This window comes from Protopterus annectens, chromosome 1.part0, assembly GCF_019279795.1.
Source record: "Protopterus annectens isolate FY-2018-M chromosome 1.part0, PAN1.0, whole genome shotgun sequence".
Classification (NCBI taxonomy): domain Eukaryota; kingdom Metazoa; phylum Chordata; order Ceratodontiformes; family Protopteridae; genus Protopterus; species Protopterus annectens.
Window position 1 is genome coordinate 1,020,604,651 of NC_056725.1, and position 20,865 is coordinate 1,020,625,515.

A 20,865-nucleotide genomic window follows, 5' to 3' on the forward strand; every position below is an offset into this window, starting at 1 on the left:
GTTGGATGTACATAGGCAGTTGCACTTTCAGAAAGTCAGACCGATCTTTTGTGTCCTTTTTGGAAAAAAAGAAAGGATTACCATTCTCAAAAGTGACACTGTCAAAATGGCTCACAGATTGCATTTCTTTCACTTACAGCACTCAAAATGGACAGTTACCTGGCAAAGTGAAGGCCCATTCCACAAGAGCTATTGCAGATTCTTCTGCCTTCCAGGCCAGATGTCCTTTGGATTCTATTTGTGCAGCAGCCACATGGGTAAAACCTCATACCTTTATCACTCACTACAAAGTACATGTGGCCTCCCGGAACAGGACTTCCTTTGGGTCCACTGTTCTGAAGAGTTTATTTCCTTGAGCCACCCAAGAAAGAAGGTGCTACGGACGCTGTCCCAACCAGCATAGAACAAAGGTGAGATAGGACAACATAACATTAAGAATTTATGTCCTCACCATAATGTTCCATGTTTGTTGTCCATCTCGTCTTCATTCTTGCATGCCACCCACCTTCCCCCTCCTTTCCTCCTGAAGGATTGGGGGGATAATTCTATTTAGAATTGGATTGTGGAGTCTCTGATTCCCTTCTGGATCTTATCTACACAAGTTGATTTATTGTTATATGATATTTATGCTTACTTTTGCAAAAAAGATCTGGGTAATCTTCCTTGAGCATCATGGGATAGGGCATAGCCTCGAGCCAGTGGAAGCTCTCGAGCTTTTGAATTAGGCTGTCTGAACCGATGATCGGTTCTGAACCCAACCAGCATAGAATGAAGCTGAGATGGACAAGCATATAACGTTATGGTGAGCACATAACTTCTTAATTTTGCTACCATAGAGAAGCATACCCTGGGGCACATGCCATCCTTAAATTTGATGGTTCCCCTGGGCTTAAACTTATGAGAAAACTGCAGTGATACTTGTGAATCCGTTTAGTGCCAGTGTGTGTACTCCATATAGTGCCACATGCCTCTTCTGTCTTGTACCAGAAAGGAGCTGCCATGGTAGATGCAGCAGGTAACATTTATTTGGGAGTCCTTTTCAAGCCGGCTCAGACAAACCACATACTTAGTGCGGACTTAGATGTGGTGTGAGGGGTTCATTTGGGGGAGCTGAGGATTAAAGGGACCTAGACCAAAGCTCTAGGAAAAACTCATTTTCAAGTAGGTGATGGTAGTAGTCTTGGTCAGTCTTTCAAACAAACCTGGCAACCAAAGGACTCTGACCTGTTTTGCATCGTGGTGAGGGAAACCTGTTACAGTCCTGACCATCTGGGCATCTTTCAGTTCTTCTCAGGAGAATTCCTTTGCAGACCAGTTGAGCAGAACAGGGGCAGACCCTCACGTATGGTTGGTGAACAGTAATGAATTTTTGGGTCTGGTTATGTATGGTATGTGCCAGAAGTAGACCATCTTGATTTTGCAGAAAAAAAACTAAGACAAATATAGACACAAGCACTCCATTCACTGGTGTCTGTGGTTTTTGTTTGCCTTTCTTATCCCTGTTGTCTTTGTCGGAATACAAAAGATAAAGGAAAAACCAAAAATGCTACTTGTACATATTTTCTCCTTGTCATGGCAAGAATAGAGGCTGTCCCAGTGACTCAGTGTGTGGACTTCTTGACACAAAGTCAGTCCTCTCATACATACTAGACTGAAGACCCTGGAACTGATGTCATGGATGGTTTAGCATTCATTCTGTTTGTGCATATTTTCCAGGGATATGCTGGTTTAATGGAGGTTTACTAAGTGAGACACAAGCAAGCGTTGCCTAGCCAAATGGAAAATACTCCCTTTGGTGGCAGAGAGAGGCCCTGGACTCTAACTAGTCTTCAGTGTCCTGATTTCCAAATACGTGTCATTCCTTCATACATGAGGATTGTCTTGCACCTGTCTTACAGTACGTCTGCTGTTTTTGCCTCCCTACCATGAAATTCTCCCCTTTATTCCCTTTTACCAGAAAAGAAGTTCTTCAAAGCAGTTTTCTGCTTTAAGACCCAAAGAAAGTAGTCTGTTTTCCATGGGACCTAAACCATGTGCTAGAAAAGTTAACGTTATCATTGTTTGAGCTAGTTGTTGCAACACCCTTTACATATGACTTGGCAGACTTTTTTATTAGTGGCTGTTACATTTGCTAGGGGGATATCAGAACTACAGGCCCATATGTGCTTGCAGTACTTTATACTCTTCCACAAGAATCGGGTATCCACCTGCATCAGTCCCTCACCTTCATTCCCACATTGTCTGCAGAAATCTCTCTCTCTCTCACATTCTGGGATTGACAAACCCTCCCATCTCAACATTAACCTGTACATAGTTTGCTGGATAAGTAGCTGGCGATTTGATGGAATCCATATGTTTAAAGTCCGGGGGTGTTTGCCCTGGACAGAAAAGCATTGACAGTATTATCCACATATGCAAATGACCCTTATGAACATCAGGTGTTTCAGCTATGTGTTTCTTATGCTTAGTCAAACACTCTGCTTGTGCTTTCCTGACGAGGTCATAACAAGGCCGAAATATGCATATCCATAGCTAGTGGGGTTTGGCTTTATTGGCCTGAAATTGTCCATTAAAATGACTTCATATGTAAAAGTCATGGGCAATCAGAATTGCCATATAGCTGAAACACCTGATGTTTGTAAGGGTCATTTGCATATATCCCATGTTCCTCTGTTAAAGGAGGTTTGGGTGGTCACTCATTGGAAGCTCTAGCTTGGCTGGAGTTTTCATTTAGTTTTTACTGATTGGTTTTTCAGTGTGACCTTCTCACTCTTTGTCTTAATTTGTTAGTTGGGATATCTTGCAGTCACCCTAATGATAATAGACATCAGCTGAGTATAGCAACCCTGTGTTTCTTATGCTTAGTCAAACACTCTGCTTGTGCTATGCTAACGAGGTCATAAGGCTGAAATATGCATATCCATAGCTAGTGGGATTTGGCTTTATTGGCCTGAAATTGTCCATTAAAGCGACTTCAAACATAAAAGACATGGGCAATCAGAATCGCCATGTAGCTGAAACACCTGATGTTCATAAGGGTCATTTGCATATATCCCATGTTCCTCTGTTACAGGAGGTTTGGGAGGTCACCCCCCCCCCCCCCCCTACATTTTGGTATGCAATTCTCTGGTGTGAAAAAAAATTAACAGACTGTGGCTAACCAAGTTTACTATTTGTAAACTGGGGGCAGTTGTCAAATCCCATTCTGATACTCAACTTCTCCAGCAAGGGCTAGACTGAACAAATGCTTGATATGTTAATCATGGACTTGGTGTCAGAAAATGCAGCCTAGTTTCCTTTGGCAAGTCTAACATCATTACTACTTGCTGTAGATAAGCATGCCTTATTTTAAGTGGAATGTTATCAGGGAGTTGGTACCTCTGTTCATGACATTTTATTTTGACCACTGTCTCTTCGTGGTGGTTAGAAAATCCTAATAACTTGCACATGTCCTTTGTGATATTTCTTGAAGGTCCGTAGAAGTTGTAGTCTTACTTAATTCTTTCTTTTAGGTCCGGCATTAAATATAATGCCACATATGGTTGTACCTTGTCACACTCCTTAAACCAGATTGAGAGACCTCAGTGTTTCCTCATCAGTAAGATCTCTAGAGTCTGTACCCATAGCTATGCTGAGACTAAAATCCTGTCCATCTTGTCATTGTTATACGGACTCCTGAGCAGTGATTTGTGCTGTGCTTAATGGGGAGATATTAGTATTCCAGGAGTTTTGGGAATGTAGTTGAACTTCACTAATGGTCTCCTTGACCGTAAGCTTGGTAAGAACCTTTGAACCTGTCTGTGGCAGTTTGATATTTTACAAAGGTAATTTCATTTAGAAATTCAGGCCATTGTTCAGCCCCCCCCCCCCCCCCCCCCCCAAACAAGGCAGGATCTTGCATCTGTTGTACTCTGGATGTGCATAAACAGCTGAGATTCTTACTTAGGACTAAAGTAAGGAAGTCTGACCAGGTAAGGAAATCAGGCCTGTGACAGAACAGGCCGTCACAAAATTGCTGTTGGACTACATCCCCTTTTGTTATTCCTTCCATGGTTAAAATTGTAGCAGTGCAAGGGAAAGCCCATACCACAAGAATTGCTGGTACTTCGGCATTCCATAAAGTGGCCAAGAATATAAGCCTTCTTGGAAGCAGCTACCTTTTCATTTGTGCACACTTTCTCCAAAAATAACTTGGACGTTACCTGTAGAGGTAGGGTAGATTTTGTCATTGATATTCTCCAAGGACTGCTGCATCTAGTACTGTATCAGAGCCAGTCCCCCACTGATCCATAAGCTTTGAGTATCTTAGTTGACATTGCTGTTGCAGCAAAAATTGAATATTATGCAGTTTTGTATGAACTTGACGTAATTCTAGATGTTTGTGTGCCCCACCTCTCCTCTATTTTCTTTCTTGTGGTCTTCGGGTGAATTCACCAGATACTAGAGATGCAACACTGAGGGAACAGTAATTGTACTATGCCACCTACATTTTTCAGGATTGACTGGTTTCCTGGGGAGGCAGCTTGCTAGTTTTCTGGCTTAGCTCACTCTGGGGATCCTGATCTCTGGGCCATCCACTGCCCTTGCTTTAGAACTTTTGTTGTAAAGGGGGTTATAAGGGAAGAAAGAACTGAAGTTGGCATGGGTAGACTTCCCTCTTATGCCACTGACATCCATGAGGAGATGGCATCTGCTTAGCCTGAAGGAGGAAGGTGTTAAGCTGTAGAAATCAGGTTTTCAGCAGCTGAAGTCCCAGTTGTTATTACTGTTACAGTAAACATACTTAAATCTACAATTATGGTGAGTTTCTGCATAGCTGTAATTTTTCGTTAAATGTATTGCGTCTTGCATACTAAATTTTCTGTAACCTGACATTGTTTAATGACAGTGTTCATGCAGTGTGGTTAAGCAGCTATATGGAGTGTAATGCGCACATTCTGTATGTTAAAGATTGTTATCCACTGTGCGGATAAAAATGGTTAATATGTGCACCTTTTTTTTTTTTAAGGTCCAGATAGAAAGGGGCATCAGTACTCTTGTGTGTGTTTACATGGTGACAGAAAACCTGCAGAAAGGAAACAAAACCTGGAAAGGTTTAAGGTATTTCAGCTCTTAAATGTTTTATTTATGTGTATAAATATATTTGGAGAGACACGCTTACTTTTGTGTTCATCATTCAGGTGTGGTTTTCCAGACATAGATTACTGGTGTCTGTGGCAGTTTGGGTCATAGGTTGGTACTAGGCTATCGGCCCTAGGGCCTGTACAAGCCTAGTCGTAACAATTCCCTGACTATTTCTTCCCACAATATTTACTTCCCTGGACCCCTGTAGTACCCGTGGTATTTTTATCAGGGTCATTTCATTTAGAAGGCAGTCCCTTTTGACTTTTTAATTCTTGCTGGCATGTTCTTTAGAAACTGCTTTCTCAGAGGGGTGATGTCTGATGCCGATATCGTAATGTCTTCAGCTTCAAAAGTTAAATGCTCATTATAAATCATAGTTTCCAGTATGCATTTCTCTTACCTGCAGTTAGCTGCAGGATGTATGTCCTTACAGACTGATTTCTGTGTTTTGGCTGTCTCTTGAGTGGAGCTGGTAGGAATGGAAAGCCAGCCTCTGCCTCTCCTATTTTCTTTAAATATGTGATCTGATATTGCCCATTCTTCCTCACTCTTGGGTCTTTGGATCCGATAAGGTCACTTCTCAAGATTTAGGACCTGAGCCTTGAGATCTTCCCTTTCCCGTAATGCCTCACCTCTCTAACCCCTCAGGTCTCGTTTACCGCCTTCAAGTTCAGATGCTTTCCTGTTGCCTCCAGCAGGGAGAAGTGGGTTTTTTTGTATGTACTAACTTATTAATTTCTAACTTGTTCTCAGTAAATCTTCCTTTAACTAGTGTTAGTGTTTACTCTATCTGTCCTCCCCTCCTATTTAGCTAGTTTTTCACTGGCATTAGGGTTATTTGCCCCTCCCCCTCCACGTTTCTCTTTAGTGACCATTGGTCATCTCCTCTTCCTTTTCCTTATCTCTGTCAAAAAAAAAAATAAAAAACTTTCTGGTATCATTGTTTTTTGTTTAGTGTACAGTGATAGCTGAGAAGTTAACCTTGTTGACTTGTACATGCACTAAAGTAAAATTAAACGTGTATGTGGTAACCCTGAGCATGAGTAGTATGTCTGAAAAACCTACAGGGTTTAAGAGGTACATCCCTTGTGGGCACAAGATTCCAAATTCAGATGCCTGCAAGAGGTGTGTGTATTGTCTCTGGCCAGGGCATGTAGAGGCCGATTGTGAGACTTGCACTGTCTTTAATCCCTGCGCCCTTGCAGACTGCAAAAACAAACTGATCTTGGGAAGTCTATTACCAGCCTCAAATTCCTGTAAAGTCTTCTACTTCCAATGAGTTTAAGAAGTGTACCTCCTCAGCATCCCTGGGGACTACATCTTCTGTACCAAAGAAAAGACAAAGGTTTATCGGATCTAGCCACGTCAGATCCAAGACGTTCCTTGGATCTGACAGAATTGGCACCTGTGAAGATCAAAGTACTATCGGATCCCCAGACTTTGGGTCTGAGCACCCCCTGAGATCCTTTGGACGTCATCCAGATCCAGAGTTCTCTGTGTCTGGTTAAATCCTCCTCGTATCTGAAACTTTAAGATCAGAGGTCCCGGAGCCATACTGCACTTTGGAGCTTGTCTCGCTCTGCAGCTACACCTGCTCAGACCAGCCTTTTCCCCTGTCAAGTCCACTCATTCATCAGCCGCCTCAGTCTTCTTGGCTGTCTCATTCATAGGTGGACAGGATGAAGCAAAGTTTTATCAAAGCTCAGATTCAGTTGGGGATTTTGCCGTCTCTGATTCATACTGGATCTGTGAGAGCTCCAACTCCAATATCTCAGTCTCCTCTTCTGATCTGACCTTCAGCTTTGGAAGTTCGAGATCCGACTTTTTTGAGAGAGCCTTCATCAAAGCCAAGAATTTGTCTTTCTTTAACTCCGGCAGTGTCCCAGACTAGCTCTGCACCGATGCCCTCAGAGGGGAGCAAGCCCCAAACCTGAGACATTGGTGCCAACTCTTCGGGGTTGGTATCCGCTCTGATCTTGTCAGATCTGTCTTTTTCCCTAGGGGCTTTGGCACTCGACAGTGTGGGGACTGGTGCTATCTGCAGTCTTTTATACATGGACTTTGATGAAAGATAAGTCTCCCCGATCTCTACCTGACGACGTTTCCTTCAGAGGTATATTTGAAATCCTTAAGCAGAAGGGTGTGTAGTCGTCCCATCCCCCCATTTGCAAGGAGTCTGTGCTTCTGTAGGCCTTTGGAAGGGCCCATCTACATCCTGGGTGACCCCGTCGGCAGACAGACTTGTAGATTTGGTTGCCTACTGGGTGTGGAAGGAGCCAGACACTGTGGAGCCTATACCAAAGTGTGCAGACAAATACCTCACTCTGCCTAATGATCAGCAGAGGTGTTCCCGTTGATGCCATCGTGGTGTCGGCAGCAGAGTTCCACTGTCCATCCACGAACAAGGAGTTTTAGGCTCTGGACAGGCAGGGGACATGCATGTATGCCTCAGCTCTTTTTTTCGTTGAGAGCATTAAATTATTTGGCACATTTCACCCGTCTCCAGAGGGATCTGTTTAAGGAACTTACCAACTCTTTGGCTGAGTCCTTGTAGGAGGAAGACCTCAAAAAGGTTATCTCCCCAGTTGGTCACTCTTATCTGTTTATAATTCCTCAATAAGGCTAATCTCTCATGCTGCAGAGGGAACCTTTTGAACAGCTGACACAGGCGTAACCCTTATGAGATTTGCCTAGATGAAGCTTTGCAGGTGTGTGGAATCCTTTAAGCCTTCTTTCATCAACGCCCCTTTTGTTGGTGGTTCTTTGATTGGACTCTCATGGGAGGTTACTAGGCTATTGGCCGTGAGGCCCTTATAAGCCTCGCCAAGAGTTTAGCCCATGTTTAGACAAGTCAGCACCCAGAGCCCCTGCCCAACAGGGACATGGGTGGAATCCCAAGAGTGTATTTTCTGTTTCCCATCCAGTTATCCAGGTTGTGCTTAAAAAGGGATAATGAGGTACTCTCCTTGACGTGGAGAAGAAGTTTGTTCCACATATGGGGGAGTCTCTGGGGCACAAATCTGTCCCGCCAGCAAGTCCTATTGATATCCCAGACCAGGTTGAGATCACGCGTACGGGTTGCTGGAGTGGAGCTTGACTTGCAGATATGCAGCAGTCCAGTCAAGGCGGGGTCTGAGATTGTTTTGTATGCCAGACAGAGGTCACCTCTGAGGAAGTCTGTATGCAACTGAGTAGAGGGACAGGGCTTTTAACCTATTTGTGTAGGGTAGGCGTTTGATCTCCTGGATTCTCTTGGTAAGGAACCTCTCTGGTCTGTCCAGCTGCTGCATGTGCTTTGCGAGGTACATGCCGAAGGGGATGTTGTACTCTGTAATTGGACTTGTAAAGGAAGAATATTGGGATTTTATGATCTCTTTATCTCTGGATGTAATACCCTTACTTATGAGGTGGGCTATGTAGAAAGTGTTCTGTACAATGGAAGCAACATGGTCAAAAGTCAGGTTGCTATCAACCTGGGTGCCCAAATCCCTCACTACTGGTTGTGTACTTACGACATTGTTATTAATGTGATGTGTGGGGACATCATTCTCCCCAAAAGGGATGATGATGCATTTTTTGGCATTCAGCTTAAGGCCATATTTCTGGCACCAGTCATTTATTTGGGTAAGACCCTCTTGGAGGACGTCCACATCAGTTGGGGAACTGATGATTGTGCCCAGCTTTCAGTCATCTGCAAACTTGGTCTGCCATAGCCCACTGGTTTTGGCCTGCACCTCAGGGAAGTATATTCCAAACAACAGAGGCCCCAAGACTGATCCCTGGGGTACTCCACTTGTTACATGTCTACTGCTTGAAGTGGCTTCCCCTGTTTTGATTAGGTGGGTTATCAGGGAGCCAGTTCATATGGATTGATGCCTAGTTGAGAGAGTTTATCTACTGTGCCCAAGTGGGGAATAGCATCAAAGACTTTGGCCAGGTCAAGGTAGGCAGTGTGCACCGTCTTCCTTTCACCCATGGCTTTGCGACCGTCTCAAAGAAGTCGACCAGATTAAGACATGACCTCCCCTTGACAAAGCCAAACTGTGGTGGTTCGAGTGTTTGGAGGTTGCCAGTGTCCCTGTTAGAGGTCTATGATAATCCATTTCATGGCCTTGCATATCAGGCTAGTTAAGCTGATGTGTCTAAAATTTCCTGGAATGGTGTACGCTCCACCTTTTTGCAACGGGATGACCGTGGCTGTCCTCCACTCAGCTGGGACAAAGCTGGTGCTCAGGCTTTGGTTGAATGTGGTGCCTAATGGTGCCGCAAGATGCAGCCCGTGATGTTATCGGATTCCATGGAGGCTGTATTTTTTGCCTTTGAGATGGCAGTGATGACCTGATGTTCGTGTTTCACTGTTACAGTCATTACAATTGGGTTATCCTGCTGGCAGGCTACCCGCAGTCGACCTGAGTTCCAAAGTCTAGGTCTGGCATCGGTTGCTGTCGCCCCCTCCCTGACCGTCAGTGCACCAGGGGTATAAAAGATGCAGCCGACACCATTTTCTTCAGTCTTTCTTGCCGCGCGGTGCCCGATGCAAAAGAAGTTCGCAAGTGCCGGTCGGCCGACTCCTGAGATTTTTAAATTCGAATTTCAGATCCGAAGTCTTCATTAAAGCTAAGTAACCCCGTTGGAGAAACTTTTTTCTTGCTCCAGACCGATGTCAGAAAAAGTTAATAATTGTATTTCTTGTGGGAAGCAAATACCTCATAAGAATTTTCATTCTTACTGTATTCCTTGCCTAGGCCCTGTCCACGACGTTGCTAGTTATCGGTTTTGTGCTAGATTTAACCAACACAATATTAAGCGTCGGTATGATTTTGCATTTCATTACTTTGGCAGAAGATTTAATTATATAATGCCGTCGGGACAGCCGACTACCGGAGTTTATAAAAAGCGGAAAGAAAAGGACAGGCATCCGAAGTCTAAAACCGACGAGGCTTCAGCTAGGCCTGTCGCCGGTTCCCAGTGAGGCGCTTTCGCAGCCCCTGACACCCGCTACCTCAGAGCCACAGGCCGCTTCTGACTCCTACGTGGAGCCGACTAGGCCTCTGGAAACTGAAGGTATTGGACACTCGGAAACTATTCCCTCAGATGGGTCCGGAGCCGCTGAGCAGGTATCGGCTTCTGAGGGTGTTTTCAGGCCTACACAGTTATATGTGAAACCAACTTCAGCTTCAAAGGCAAAGACTAAAGCAGCTCTAAAGACAAAGAAACAAGTACAGCATTCTCCTGGACAGGCCTCCATGCCTAAAAAACAGATGCTTAAAATGGAAGACCTAATTACTTTGATCAGGGGTTCCCATCCCCCTCCTGATAAGAGGCCTAGGCAAGAGATAGAATGTGAATCTTCAGATCAGGTTTCCATTTCCTCTGATTCCTCTTCTGAGCAGGAATATTCTCTTCCTCCCTATGAGGATTCAGATGCTGAAAAATCTATCCCATCAGCCTCTCCTCCTGAAGATTATTCTTTTGGGGAGAACCTGCATACTATGAGGGAGCATTTCCATTGGGAGAGCCAAGATTACTCAGAATCCAAGAAAAGGCTCAGAGGCTTCCTTTTATTACCTCAGCACAGGCCCCTTGCTATTCCTCCTGTTTTAGACATTGTAGATGATGTATTTTCAGAGTCCGTTCTGTCTCCTGACTCTTTACCACCAGCTCCTGTTAAGCCAGACAGGTACTACAGGGTTTCCTGATTCACATAAATGTCTTTATAAAAACCCTGCTGCTGACCCAGAAACTGTCAGGGTCCCAAAGGGGTCAAGGCTTCCACTGTAAAAAACCCTATCCCCTCTGATAGGGATTCTAGGGCCCTGGATAGACGGCGGATAAAGATTTATACTTCTGCTACCTTGGCTGTAAGAGCTTTAAATTGTCAGTTTCATATGCTTAAATATCAGCAATATCTTATGTCACTGCTTAAACAGAAAATGTTGACAAATTCAAAATTTGCAGAAAACAAAGAAATGCAGGATTTATTGCATGCAGCTGAACAAGTGGGAAAGCATACTTTGCAATGTGGTTTTGATTCTCTGGAGGCCTCCTGCAGTGGCCGTTGTTACAGGTTCTGTCATTAGGAGGCATGCTTGGTTTAAAGAACAGAATCTGCCCGATCATGTTAAAGCAAAACTATTAGATGCTCCATTACAGCATGATACCTTCTTTGGTGTTAAAGCAGAAAAGGTGTTGAAGAAAATGGAGGACAAAGCTAAATCTGTGCAAACAGTCAGGGATTTTTTACAGGTACAGCCTCCCAGATTTAGCAGGAATTGGCCTGCAAAGAATTGGTCCTTTCCAGTGTCAGACAGGCCACAAAGAGGCAGAATACAGATGCCCCAGAGGCAGATCACAGCCCCAAGGCTCATACAGGCCTAAACAATGGGGTGCTTCTACCTCCAAAAGCGGAGAGGAAAAATCACAGCCATACAGGAAACAGTCTCAATGACTTTCCCCTGCCAGCACCAAGCACTTATCTTCTGGCAGCTCCTTTGGGAGGAAAACTAGCACTTTTCACAAAATTGGCATATGATCACCCAGGACGAATGGGTCTTAAATATCGTATCACAAGGCTACAGGCTCCGCTTTCACTCCCTGCCAAGGCCAAACGGTATGCCAGACCTGCCACACAATCAATGGGCAGAGGCACAAAAACAGGTTTCATCCCTCATGGACATGAGGGCCATTCAACAAGTACCACAGCAAGAGCAGGGACTAGGATTTTACTCAAGACTATTCTTGGTGCCCAGAAAGGACAAAGCCTGGAGACCAATACTGGACCTGTTTATCCTAAACACATTTCTGGATATTCCAAAATTCAAAATGTTAACTCTGCAGCAACTTCTGCCCATGCTGGGCAAGAAGGCTTGGCTTGTGACTTTAGACCTAAAAGAGGCATACCTGCATGTCCCAATCAGACAATCTTGCAGAAGATACCTCAGATTTATAGCTGGCTCAATGCACTATCAAATCTCTGCACTGCCCTTTGGCTTATCTGCTGCGCCCAGGGTCTTCACAAAATGCCTGGCACCAGTAATTGCATTTTGCAGACAAAGAGGAATACAAATATATCCTTACTTGGACGACTGCCTTATTCAAGCAGAAAACAAGGACGTTCTACTACAGCATCTGGCGTTTGTAAAAAGATTACTAACAGGTCTAGGGTACACAGTAAACGAAAATAAATCAAAACTCGTACCCTCTCAAGAGATAATATTCCTGGGTGCAAGCTTAAATACAGCTGCCTAGATGGCTTATCTCACGCCAGACAAACACAGACAACTGACTACTCATTTCAAAATGTTGGCAACAAAGACCCAGTTATCTGCAAGAAAAATTCTGCAGGCTTTGAGCTTCATGGCATCCTGCATTCTGCTAATTCCATATGCAAGACTGCATATGAGGAAACTTCAGTGGTGTCTATAAAGTATTTGGACTCAACATTGCCACAGCCTGGAAACAATAATTACCCTCATTCCCTGCCTGCAACAGGAGTTTTGATGGTGGGCAAAGGCCTGTCACCACAACACGGGACAGCCATTCACCTTACCGACAGCCAGGCAGACATTGACAACACATGCATCAGATTTATGCCTGGGGGGCCCATATGGCAGGAAGATGTGTTCAGGGCACATGTTCCGCAAGTCAAATGCATCTACGTATCAATCAAAAAGAGATGCTAGCTGTTCAAAATGCCCTGACAGCCTTCAAGGATCTACTTCATCCAGGACAACTACTGATAAAGACTGACAATACTACAGTCTTGTGGTACATAAACAAGCAGGGAGGCACACATTCCTACCCCCTCTGCAGACTAGCCATGAACTTGTGGGACACAGCATTGACTTACCAAGTACATCTGCAAGCACAGTTCCTGCCAGGAAGGATAAATACTCTGGCAGACGAACTAAGCAGAAATCTAATGGATCCCCAAGAGGGGAAATTGGATCCGCAAGTCTTAAGCATGATAACAAGGAACTGGGGATGCCCGGACATAGACCTATTTGCCTCCCCTCACAACTGCCAACTACAGAGATTCTGCACAAGGACTTCTCACAAGCAAGCATGGAAAGTGGATGCTCTATCTTTCAGCTGGAAAAACCTAACAGTATATGCTTTTCCTCCTTTGCCTCTCCTCCCCAAGGTACTACTCAAGGTCAGACAAGAGAAACCAAAAATGATACTGATTGCCCAGGACTGGCCCCACCAGCACTGGTACCCAATCCTAAAGAGCTTATCTCAATACCCAGTTTGGACATTATCTCAAATTCCTCACTTATTGACCCAACAAGACAGTCAGATACTGCACAGCCAACTCAGGACCTTAAACCTGGTAGCATGGCAGATAATGTAGCCATTCAAGGCACACCTCTCTCTAAAGTGGTGATGGATGTTATTTTGGAGGCCAGGAGGCCTAGCACCAGAAAATCTTATGCAGAAAAGTGGAAGAGATTCTGTGCTTTGAACCAGGCACAAGGTATTGACACAAATGTTCCAAACATTCCTCAGATTTACTTAACTGATATGCTGGATAAAGGCCTTTCCTTTTCATCAATTAAAATTCATGCCTCTGCCATTTCATCTCATTACAATACAGAACCACCTATTTTTTTCTCATCCATTACTAAGGCAGTACCTCAGAGGGGCCAAAAACATAAGACCTCCAAGGAGAGCACCAATGCCTGCATGGGACCTCAACTATGTCTTGGAAAAACTCACACTGCCTCCATTTGAGCCAGCCTCTGCAGCTGATATAAAATTCTTATCCGGGAAAACAGCTCTGCTCCTAGCAATAACCTCCGCTAGACGAGTCTCAGAGTTGCAGGCACTCATGGCTGTGGAACCTTTTATCATTCTCCACCCTGACAAGGTTTCTCTGAGGACAAACCCTACATTTATGCCTAAGGTAGTGTCCAGTGTGGCCCTTAACCAAACAATTAATTTGCCTACCTTTTATCCAAACCCACAGAATAAGGGTGAGAGACTTCTGCATTCTTTGGACATTCACAGGCAGCTACTCTTTTACTTGGACAGAACCAAAGCTTTCAGAAAGACTGAACAACTTTTGGCATATTCTGCAGGATCACAAGGAAAGCCTGTCTCAAAGCAAACTATTTTAAAGTGGATAAGCCACTGCATTTGGTTCTGCTATTCACAGCATTGCAAATCAGTGCCTAAGGGCATTAGGCCACATTCAGCCAGAGCAGCAGCCACTTCAGCAGCCTTCCTCAGAGGAGTACCAACCAAAGACATCTTAGAGGCTGCAACTTGGAGTTTAGTGCACACTTTTACAAAGCACTATCACTTACCTCTCTACTCTAAATCCAGGGCAGGCTTTGCCACTACAGTTTTGCAGCGCCTCATAGCCTCTCCTAATCCTATTTAGCACCAGCCTCCCAACCTTAGCTTTGGGATTCAACCCAACTGTAATGACTGCAACAGTGAAACACGATGAACATAGTACAGTTGTGTACCTACCATAAATGTAGATGTTCGAGTGTATTCACTGTTGCAGTCCAGGTTACCCTCCCTCCATCCCCCTTTTCCTTTGCTGGGACTTATCTGTACTCCTTTATTCTATACAACTTATGGGGTCATTGTGCCTGTAGATGAAGGAAACGTTGTTTTTTTGTGTATGCAAGTTTCTTGGCATAATTTAGCATACCTTTTTAGGGGCATCTGACATCTGAGGCAAGAAAAACTGAAAAAAATGGCGTCGGCTGCATCTTTTATACCCCTGGCGCACTGACGTCTGGGAGGAGGCAACAGCAACCGACGCCGGACCTAGACTTTGGAACTCAGGCTGACTGCGGGTAGCCTGCCAAGCAGGATAACCCAATTGTAATGACTGCAACAGTGAATACACTCTAACATCTACATTTATGGTAGGTACACAACTGTACTTTCCCTAGAGGTAAGGGGTGGGGCTGGTACTGGGGATGTCCTTATTTACTGATGGGGCGTACAGAGAGGAGAAGTTTTCACTGAATCTGTTAGCCAGTAGATTGGCTATATCTACAGCATTTGTGTATATGGTGTACTTCACCACCAGTTCTGAACAGATCTGGGTGCTTCCTTTGAGATTGCGGACATATGTGAAGGCCTTATGATTGTCTGTAGTAGATGTGGCCAATTTGGGCTCAAAGTTGGCATTAGAGGATTTCACTAGTGCTCTTATTTGCTTGTTCAGGCTAAGGAGAGATTGCTTCCAATTGGGCACGTGCTCCTTCTTGGTCTTGGACAGCAATTTTTTTCCTTTTGTTATATAGTTTATTTATTGCAGATCTCCACCAGGTTTACTCTTACTTGTGGAGGATGATTTTGGCCTGTCAGGTATTCCTGATTCCTTGCATCTATATAAATGCTTGTATAGTACTTTGGTGTAGGTTTCTACATTGGTGCCAGTTCCTACACTGGGGGAGGGGGCTGTGAAGCTGTTTATACCGTCCCTCAGGAGGTTGCAATCAGCTTTGGAGAAGTTTTTGTTTGAACCTAGCTGTAGTGGAGTCGGGGGAGATGGTGATTTCGAAAGTGACCACTTTATGGTCTGATCTTACCAGGGAGGATGATACTGTAGGCGTGCTACAATGGTTACTCATGTTGGTTAATACAGATTCCAAGATATCATCACCTCTTGTGGGAGGTATCAACTAGCTGGTCCAAGGCATTTGCATTGAAAAAATTGAGGAATCTCTGGGCATTTGTGTGCTGGCATGACTAGTTTTTCCAATCTATGGTTTGGTAATTAAAGTATCCCAGGTTCTGGGTAAAGGGTTGAATCTTGATAGATTTGAAGAGGTCCAGATAGGTGGAGTAGGCATCTTAGAGTCAAATTTGTGGGGCTGTAGCTAGCTGTAATTTGAATAGGGGTCTTGTCAATGGTTAACTGCAGCAGGAGTGTCTTCTGTGCATCATACTGTTTGACCAGCCTGGAGGTGTGTGTGTCTTTAATATATATTAAAACTCCACCTCCTTTGGATTTGCTGCCCACATTTTGGGGTCTGAATGTATGATAGGATGAGTAACCAGGTAAGGCTCGGGTGCTCTCTGCAGGTTTGAACCAGGTTTCTGTGACTGCACAAATGTCAGCATCTTTCAGGGTTAAGAATGCTTGAAATTAGTGCAGTTTCATGTTTAGGCTCCTTGCGTTTAGCAGGATGACTATTAATTTGCTCTTTAATATGTGCATCATTTAAGGAAACTCTTACTCGGAGTGAGCAGGAAGGAAAGACCTTATCTACCATAGCGATCAAATTTTCTTCCCCCAGTGGACTTTTCAGGAACCAACTGAGTGAAAAGAAGATAGGGTTTCAAAAGTCCCAGGGCGGGAGTCTTCTTCTAGAGGCAGAAAAAGAGGATTTAATGGCAGGCGCCACCCTAGAGGGAGAGGGGGTCCACAGAACCAGGGCTTTAGAGACCCTTTCTCTGACAAGCCCTACCAGCGCTCCTAAAGCGTTGCCTGAGTGTCCTGCTCTGGAGGCAGTTGGGGTCAGATTATTCTTACACCCAGATGCCTGGACAAATTTAACATACGACACCTGGATGCTAAACATTATTTACAGAAGTTATTATATTTAATTTTCCCTTCTGCTTCTAATCCCCAGGAGGAATCTCCCCAGTGTTCCACCCACTCAGAGGGAGAATGCCATTCTAGAGGTTTAGAAACTTCTAGAAAACAGAGTCATCCAGAGGGTCCCTACCAAACAACAAGGATGCGGAACCTACTCATGTTTCTTTCTAGTGCCAGAGAAGACCGGGGACCTGCAACCAGTCCTAGATCTAAGCATTCTGAACTTGTTCATCTAGAAGTTGAGGTTCTGCATGGTTACAATTCAGTCTATAATGCCACTACTATGCAAGAACAATTAGATGTGCTCAGTAGATCTCCAAGATGCATACCATCATATCAAAATAGACAGGCTTGCCAGTAGACACTTGAGCTTCTGGCTAGGAGCCAGTCATTAACAATTCAGAGCACTGCCCTTGGGACTCACCACCGCCTTTTGGGTGTTCACCAAATGCATGGCAGCTCACCTGCGACTGCAAGGATTCCAGGTGTTTCCGTACTTAGATGATTTGCTCCTAATGGCACCCACAAGGCTTCAACTTCGAGTCACTCAGTATCTGCTGTAAATTTTCAATTGTCTGGGAATTATGGTAAACTTGGCAAAGTCAAAGATGTCCATAGTACAGGGCTTAGAGTTCATAGGAACACAAATACACAGTTACGCAGATAGCTGTCTTGCCCCCACAGCAGATATCATTGAGACAGCAAGTCCATCTGTTACTGGATAGTCCTAATCCACCTGCTCGCCTAGTTCTGAGGGCCCTAGGATCCATGTCAGCTGCCATTCTCCTAGTACCACTTCATGTGAATGCTGCAGTGGACTCGAGCATTTCAGTGGTCCATTCTGTACCACTGTCTGCCCCCATCAGACTAACTCTAATCTGCAAGCATCACCTCCAGTGGTGGATGCTGTCAAATGATTTCTATCTTGGCAGACCTTTTTCTTCTCCCCCTGATAGCCATGGTGACCATGGTTGCTTCTGTTTTGGGGTGGTGGGGGCATTATTAAGGAAGATTGGTCCAAGGTATGTGGTCCAAATCATGACCACATTGCACATAAACATCCTGGAGATGAGGGCAGTCCTGTCATTGCAAGCCTTTCACAACTGTGTCCCTCTGGGAATGATTGCAGTTCAGACGGACATGTCAGTAGTTTGATATATCAACAATCAGGGGGGACCCTGGTCTTATCCTTTATACAGGAAGGCTGTGAGGGTGTGAGAATGGGTGATCTGTTCAAACCGCTTTCTCATTGCAGTGCATATTCCAAGGGAGACCAACATTCTGGCAGACAGACTGAGCAGATCTTTCTTGAGTCCTTGCGAATGGTCCCCGAGTCAGTCAGTAGCGAACCAGATGTTTAGCAGATGGTGCCAAGCCTGCTGTAGTCTCTCTGCCTCTCCCCTGAACAAGTGCATCGAGTACTTAACTCTGATATCCACAAACAGGGAGTCACCCAGGGATGCTTTAGTCCACAGTTGGTCCCCTGGTCTCCTGTGTGCTTATTTTGCTATACCTCTGATCCCCAAAGTCCTACAGAAAGCCAGCAGGTTGAAGAGCACTTTGATCCTCATTGCCCCCTTCCAGCCTCGTTAAGTATAGTTCCCCTTCCTTTGGTCTCACAACAAGTATCCCCCATGGATACTGGATCCCAAGCAGGATCTGACTTCCCAACTGTCAGAGCATCAAAGTCCCAATCTCAGATCTCTGAGGTTAAATGCTTGGTTTCTCCATTCCCAGTGATTCTACGAAGTCCAGGCTTGCTTCCCCAGTTCAAGAAATTATACTTGCTTCCCAAAAGCCTTCCACAAAAAAAAGTTTATAGTAGAAATTGAAGCGATTCTCAATTTGGGCATTGAAGCAAAATATTAATCCCCTTTCAGCATTTGTTTCGGATATACTCCTGTTCCTAAGTTCACTTTATCAAGATGGGGCTAGTTTTTCCACCGTGAAGTTGCAACTGTCAGCAATTGCAAATTTTCACGTAAGGAAGGCGCACTACTCTTTCATCTTCCCTTTCAACATCCAGGTTTTGTAGAGCCTTTATGAAAGGGTTTTTTGTTAAGTCTCCAATAAAAGACCCATCTCCACCTTGGGATCTCACCATTATGCTTTAAGGCCTTACTCCAAAAGCGTTTGAGCTTGTGAATTCTTGCAACATGAAATTTCTGTCTTGGAAATCTGTTTTTCTAGTGGTCATCACTTCAGCAAAAAGAGTCAGAGCTAAAAGCTTTGTCATCCAAACCACCTTAAATTACATTTTTCAAAGATAGGGTTTCATTAAGAACGAATCCTAACTTTATGCCTAAAGTTGCTACAGAGACAAATATTAACCAATCCGTTCACTTGCCAGTCTTTTTTATCCCCCAGTCACTCAAAGAAGGGTGAACATATGCTGCATTTACTGGATGTGCATAGGCAGTCATGTTTCTGTCTACATAGGGCGAAGCAGCATAGAAAATCTGAGCAGCTTTTCATTTCTTTTTCACCTAGTTGACTAGACCAGGCAGTGTCCAAAATCATTCTAGCAAAGTGGATTACTGATTTTTATTTCTGTTTATTCCTTGAATGGCATGCAGCTTCCCCATCCCCCAGAAACTCATTCTACCACATTGGTGTACACCTTGTATACCTTTTATAGGTTCATAGGTAGGTACTAGGCTATCGGCCCAAGGGCCTACGTAAGCCTAGCCAGGTTCCATAGCTTACGTCACCCAAGAAAGTTATTTTCCTGTGTTTTTTCCTGTGCCACTGTCCAGCAGAGACACAGAAGTGATCCCCGGGGTGCGTTTCCTATTTCTCATCCACTCATCAAGAGCCAGAACTCCTATTAATGAAACTTGTGCAGCAGCAACTTGGTCTAAGTCTCATACATTTTTCTCATTGCAAATTGAATGTTGTATCTAGGAGCAGAGCATCCTTTGGATGTTCTTCGTGTTTCACTGTTGCAGTCATTACATTTGGGTTATCTGCTTGCAGTATGTTGTATCTAGGAGCAGAGCATCCTTTGGATGTTCTTCGTGTTTCACTGTTGCAGTCATTACATTTGGGTTATCTGCTTGCAGTAGCCCTCAGTCGGCCTGATTATCAAAGTCTTGGGCCCTTCGTCAGTTGCTGTCTCATCTTCCATGACGTCAGGTAGTCAGGGGTATAAAGCATGTAGCCGACGCCATTATATCAGTCTTTCTTGCCGTGCGGTCCCCGAAGCAGAAGCAGTTCGCAAGTGCCGGTCGGCCGAATCCTGAAATTTTAATTCGTACAGCATTCCTTGCTTAGGCCCAGACCATGATGTACATCGCTGTCGGTTTTGTGCATCATTCAAACCTCGTACTATTTGTCGTCTGTTCATTTTCGCATCTAAATATTTTGGTACTTTGTTCAGTTATCCAGAAATGGCTTCGGTAAGCCACCCGACTACCGACATTCTGAAAAAACTCAAAGATAAAGACAGAGAGAGACTGCATAGGTCTAAAGCTGCCGACGACGCTTCTCCTAAGCTAGTTGCCAGTTCGCCGGTACTCAGTGAGGTGCTTTTGCAGCCCCTGATACCCACTACTTCGAATGGGTCTCAGTACAGGCCTGCGAATCTGGAGTCCAGTATGCCGCGAGATGCTTCTTCGACTGTGGAACCTGTGGATGTTTCTACCTTGGGTCTGGAGCCACTGTGCAGGCACCGACTTCTGTGGGTATATTCAGGCCTACTGACTTAGGTTCATAGGTAGATACTAGGCTATCTGCCCTAGGGCATTTATAAGCCTAGCCAGAGTGTATTTGGCTTCTGCCTCCCTATTAGATTAGCCTACTGTGCCTCTGTAAAGTAGGTCACAGAAGGTACCCTTTAAGATTAGTTTACTGTACCTCTGTCTAGCAGGGACACAGAAGAGATCCCAGGGGTGAATTTGCGATTTCCCATCCATGCATCCAGATTTCGCTTGAAGAGGGTCAGCAAGGGGCTATGTCTAACATGAATTGGGATTCTATTCCAGAGTGAGGGGAGCCTCTGGGAAATTAATCTGTCCCTCCAGCATGTCCTATTTATTTTTGTGCTGAGGTTTAAGTCCCTGGAGCGTGTAGCTCTAAGAGACTTGGATTTTTTGAGGTGGAGCATGTCCATTAATTCTGGGTTTGATATGGCTTTGTACGTCAGGCATAGATCACCTCTGAGTAGGCGGTAA

The 20,865-nt window shown here is 44.6% G+C and overlaps 1 protein-coding gene across 1 annotated transcript in view; it reads left to right on the forward strand.

The window, feature by feature from the left end:
* DDX1 (DEAD-box helicase 1) overlaps positions 1–20,865 on the forward strand; it is a 1,380,291-nt gene that overhangs the window by 873,116 nt on the left and 486,310 nt on the right. The window contains exon 20 of the mRNA XM_044064805.1: positions 5,009–5,100. Coding sequence (XP_043920740.1) covers positions 5,009–5,100 — 92 coding nt within the window. The remainder of the gene's footprint in view (positions 1–5,008; positions 5,101–20,865) is intronic.